The sequence below is a fragment of the Fragaria vesca genome, linkage group LG2, assembly GCF_000184155.1.
Source record: "Fragaria vesca subsp. vesca linkage group LG2, FraVesHawaii_1.0, whole genome shotgun sequence".
Lineage (NCBI taxonomy): Eukaryota > Viridiplantae > Streptophyta > Magnoliopsida > Rosales > Rosaceae > Fragaria > Fragaria vesca.
The window spans coordinates 11,850,861-11,856,111 of NC_020492.1; the positions used below are offsets into that span (position 1 = coordinate 11,850,861).

Below are 5,251 nucleotides of genomic sequence, written 5' to 3' on the forward strand. Positions count from 1 at the left end.
ATGTGGAGCGCACGTGCAGGGGCGGATCCAGGAATCGCAATCGGGTGGGACTTGGATTTTTAGTAGGAAATTTTTGTTGACGGTGCTAGAGAAATTTATAGATTGAAAATAAAGATAAGCCTAGTCATAAAGGACATAGTGGGCCTTTACCACTCCAATGTTTATTTAATTCATAAAACACTTTAGACGTAAAAAAAAATAACTAAATAAGCATTTCAATAAGACCGACAACCTCGTGTCCTCACCGATGCTGCGTGACAAGAGTATGGCAAGGAAGAAAAGAAGACACCAGACAACATAAACGTTTATCTTTTTTGAGAAGATAGAGAAACTTATCTCTTTCTTTAACAAAAATGAAATTAAGTATACGTTAGACACTTGGATCACGTCAATGCTAGCTAGGACTTGAGTGAGACTATCCCAAAAAATATTTGATTAGTAATTGTACAAGATGAAGGAATTTGAGTGGGACTTAAGCTTAACAATCTTACAATCACACCATAAAATTAATGATAACTATAAGTAGTAATTTTTTTCCCCAAAATATTTGGGTGGGACTTGAGTCCCATGGTGCTTGTACCTAGATCCGCCCCTGCGCACGTGTGTAAGTGCGCACGGAGCTCCGTTCACCACCGTCCGGCGCCGACGACGGCGTGCCTCCCCCCAGGGGACTCCAGTAGCGTTCCCGATCACTTTCCCTCCCCGGCGAGTCCGCCGAATTCTAGTTTTCCGGCGAGATCACCCAAAACTTCAAATAAAGTCAATCTCGTTGGAAACTGGAATTCGACGGACTCGCCGGGGAGGGAAAGTGATCAGAGATGCTGCTGAAGTCCGCTGGGGTGAAGGTGCACCGTCGTCAGTGCCGAACGGTGATGAACGGAGCTCCGTGCGCACTTACGCATGTGCACTCCATATCCGGCCTCTATATATATACATATATTTATGTATACACAGCCTTTCTCGGCTGCGGACGTCCGTACCAATAGTTTTGGTGCGGATTCCAATTTTGCACCACTTTTCGATCAAATTTCCTTATCTCCACCGTCTAGTATCTAGATAATATTGTGTAGATCATCTCTGCAAAATTTCAGCCAATTTGGTGATCGTTAAGGCCCTCAAAATTGTGTTTTTCTGATATAAACATGAACCAGACAGAATTCAGTCCGTCCATTTGTTTTTCGAGTTTGAGGGCCTTAACGAATACCAAATTGGCTGAAATTTTGCAAAGATGATCTACACAATATTATCTAGATACTAAACAGTGGAGATTAGGAAATTCGATCGAAAAGTTAGTGCAAAAATAAGAAATACCGCACAAAAGTTTAGGTGCGGACGTCCGCAGCTGAGAAAAATACGTATATATATATATATATATATTTGCAGGTAGAGATTAAAGAGGTTGAAGAGGAAAAAGTAGGAACAAGAGAAATGGCAAAGTCTTGTATAATTTCCGAAGAGATGGTGACACACAGTGTCAAGATTGCCTCCCAAGTGTCTGATGAGATTCAAATGCGTCTGTAAATTGTGGTACAATGTGATCAATAGTCCTACCTTTGTGACCATGAACCTGTCCAATTCCATGCATAACAAATTTTCTTCATTCACTTCTATTGTTTTCAAGCGCACCATACTCAAGGACAGCAGTGATGGGAAGCAAGTTTCACTGTCATTACTCAATCTTTGCAATAATGCTAGTGATGGTGAACACCTTCATTCTGTTGTTCAAGAATTCAGTGTTCCACCTCCTATGGGTCTAGCCTCATCTCTGGAAATTGCAGATTATTGTGATGGGATCATTTGTCTAAACACCGAGAAGGCTAGTGATCGCGCTGCTTTATACAATCCATCAATCAAGGAATTAAATTTTCTTCCCAAGACTTGTCTTCTCCCTCCGCCGTATGTAAAATATGCTTATCATGTCGGATTTGGATACGACTCTAAAGCTAAAGATTACAAGGTTGTAAGAATTGCATGCTCCATATCACATGGTGAGCATCCTACTAGAGGAGAAATATACACCTTGAGTTCTAATTTTTGGAGAGAGATCAAAACTAATTTTAGCACTCTACTTTACAGTACTATTGGTTCAAGTCTGTACTTCAAGGGAGTTTATTACTGGTATGCATTTAAGAAAGAACTCGAACATCACAAGGAATTCATCATTTCATTTGATATGAGTGAAGAGTTATTTCATCATACATCACTTCCAGATCGTTTCCATGGTGCATCAGGATGTTATATTCGCCTCGTGGCGTTGAAAGAATCCATTGCTGTCATGACCGGGTTATCCCACAGAAGAGGTTGTGAAGTGGCTAAAACTTTTGAAGTATGGGGAATGGAAGGCTTTGGTGCCGGACATAAGGAGTTATGGATCAAGTACTTCACCGTCGGACCTTTAGAAGGCATTGAATATCCATTGGTATTTTGGAAGAGTGATGAATTTCTTGCTGCTACCTATGATTTAAGTGCAGTCTCCTACAACGTGTGCACCCAAACATTCAACTATCTTCCCATTCATGGTACGCAAGAAGATCTACAAACTGTTGTTTATATGAACAGTATTGTTTCTGTCAACCCAAGACAACAGTAAGGATACAGTTGTTACTCCGCTCGTTCAAAAAATATGTTCTTTATGCATTATTCTCAACTATATTTACACTCTTTCAAATTCAAATCCACCCTCTAAAGATAAAAAGTAAAATTGAAGAATACTACACTGATAACATATTGTACTTTCGAAAGCAAAATATTCAAACCCAGAAAGTTGAGATCCTCATCATTACTAATCCACGGGGTGCAACTTTAATTCATACCATAAAATCATCAGTCTAGCATCTAAGAACGACACAAAATCTCTAACTGGAACAGGGAAATGATAATTCTAAAATTGTGTTGTTTAAGCAAACTCTTACAATTAGCCAAAGCAACTCTTGCAAATAGCTGCTTTCCACCTTAATTACCTGCAACAATCAGTACAATCACTACAATGTCACTTATCAGCCTACATAAGTAATCAGAAAGAACAGATGCTAGGTAGCAGAGTGTTACAAGCAATAAAGCTGAATATTAACTCAGATATTCATAAACAAATAATAATGTTAAGTGGCATATTGCAATTAGACAAATAAATGTTTTGGAGCTTCAGGAGCAGACAATGAATAAGATAGACACAAACCAGCTGTCCCGGTAACTGGTGTTTTAGAATGTCGGAAGTCAAAAATTAGTCTTTTAACATTTATGGTGGTATTAGATGTTTAGAATTACAGGAGAAGTCGAGAGACCAAAAATTACGAGAATGGAAGTACATGATGGCTTAAGATCTAAAAATCCTACTGGATTTACATGAGCAAAAAGAAAGTTTTTTAGTTTAGGAACCTGCTCACATTGTGTGATGACCACATTAAGGAAACAATGGCTGATATAGAAGCCCTGTGCTCTCGGGAAATCCCATCATCACATTAAGATTCTGTAGAGCCTGACCTGAAGCTCCCTTGACAAGATTATCGATCTGCACCAACAATTCAAAGCTTAGACAAAAACACTAGTTAACAATGGTATATCTACTGGGAATTCTAAGAACGACACGTTCAAGAGATGAACAATTCTAAAAACACAAGGATGGGGGACATATACATACAACTGAAATTATTATTGCTCTTCCTGGGATTCGATCAGGAAAGACATTGATGAAACAATAATTAGACCCTCGAGTATTATGCGTGCGAGGAACAACACCGTCCTCCAACAAAACTACAAATTCTTCATCCTGCAACAGTACAAAAAATATAAGCGAATAATCAACTGTTACATTCATCATCAAAGATATTAGTCAAATGAGCAGAAAAGATATATGTACACATTAATATACGTTTCCTCTGGTGACAACTGCATTGCCCAGAGGATTGGGCTATGGAGATTTATCATGCTGACATGATCTAGTAATCAATAAATTGATGCAGAAATTCTACAGTTCAACATCTTTTAAACTACCATTGGGTGTTTACACATGAGCATTTTAGTGACAACAGAAAACTAAACTAACCATTCCTCCTAGTAACCAAGTAACACATAACTCTGGCAGAGAGTTGAGAAACGATGGTATATCTCCTTCATTTCTTATAATTGTTAAATGATGAAGGTTACTGTTGTCTGGAATGTTCAATGGAAACTTAAGAAAGGAAGCTGTTTCATTCTAAGACATAGATTTTAGAAACCAAGCTACTCAACGACTATACCTAGATGATAGGTGAATGTTTGTAGTGCACACTTGAATATTAGATTCAGCTGCTTCATTCCCACCCAATACATGAGAAGGAGTATCAAACTATGTGACTAATGTGAAACTAGTATACCTCATAGGATAACCTCAACTGTTGCTGCAAGTCCTTGATTTCAACCCCTGGAGCCATTTCCACATAAATAGTTGATTGCATACCACGGCTCTAAAAGAAAAAGTGATATAATTATGTCCTTCATAAGCAAAGATGGAATTGGACATATAAGAAATCTATGAATGCATATGGGTGCAGCAAGTACCATTGGCATTAGATGCGGAGTAAAACTAATGGTTACTTTTGAATTGGTAGCACCAGATAGTCCCTGCTCAATTTCCGGTACTGAATTTCAAAGATAAAATCCAGGTCACTGTCTTTGGTAGTCAAACAAAAGAGATAAATGCTCTCTACTTCTAAAAATGTCACTGAAAGAACAGAGAAAAAGCCATTATCTTTTCCAAATTAAAGCAAGACTACATTACGTGTAGAAAGGAATTTCAACAATATAAAGATTCTAAGCATCCAAAAATATAAAGGGGTAGAAAGGAACTTCATTACGTGTCTCTCCATTTTGACCGGATATTTAAGAGCTTCTGAATTATATGATATGAAACACAAGAGTAGAGTTCCTTTAGGGAAAACCTTACAAGTATGCGAGTACAACTGAAAATTCTGAGGCATATTTCCCAGTCAATAGCATTACAAAATTTTGGGACATAATCCGAGAGATAATTTATCAAGTTAACTCAAGTAGCTATCAAGAAGTAGAAAATCCAAAAACCATCACAATAAGAATTTTACCATGGCGATGACGGGTAATGCCATAAGAATATAAGCCTTCAGCTATTTCAGTGTACAAATTTGCCTCCTTGGCACCACGTCCTGCACAATTAACCAGGTTGCAAATGTTACTATACATAAGTAGGACAACGAATATATATATATATATATATATATATATATATATATATAATAAT

At 37.8% G+C, this 5,251-nt stretch overlaps 2 protein-coding genes across 2 annotated transcripts in view; one reads left to right on the forward strand and one right to left on the reverse strand.

The window, feature by feature from the left end:
* Positions 1 to 1,561: 1,561 nt before the first annotated feature.
* LOC101313095 (F-box/kelch-repeat protein At3g06240-like) lies at positions 1,562 to 2,590 on the forward strand. The gene has a single exon (XM_004292409.1). The coding sequence runs from the start codon at positions 1,562 to 1,564 to the stop codon at positions 2,588 to 2,590; it is 1,029 nt and encodes a 342-aa protein (XP_004292457.1).
* A 101-nt stretch (positions 2,591 to 2,691) lies between these two features.
* LOC101300195 (probable N-acetyl-gamma-glutamyl-phosphate reductase, chloroplastic-like) overlaps positions 2,692 to 5,251 on the reverse strand; it is a 5,046-nt gene continuing 2,486 nt past the window's right edge. The window contains exons 9-14 of the mRNA XM_004290257.1: positions 5,076 to 5,156; positions 4,537 to 4,616; positions 4,353 to 4,442; positions 3,638 to 3,766; positions 3,384 to 3,508; positions 2,692 to 2,960 (exon numbers count right to left, since the gene is read on the reverse strand). Coding sequence (XP_004290305.1) covers positions 3,401 to 3,508; positions 3,638 to 3,766; positions 4,353 to 4,442; positions 4,537 to 4,616; positions 5,076 to 5,156 — 488 coding nt within the window. The 3' untranslated portion in view covers positions 2,692 to 2,960; positions 3,384 to 3,400. The remainder of the gene's footprint in view (positions 2,961 to 3,383; positions 3,509 to 3,637; positions 3,767 to 4,352; positions 4,443 to 4,536; positions 4,617 to 5,075; positions 5,157 to 5,251) is intronic.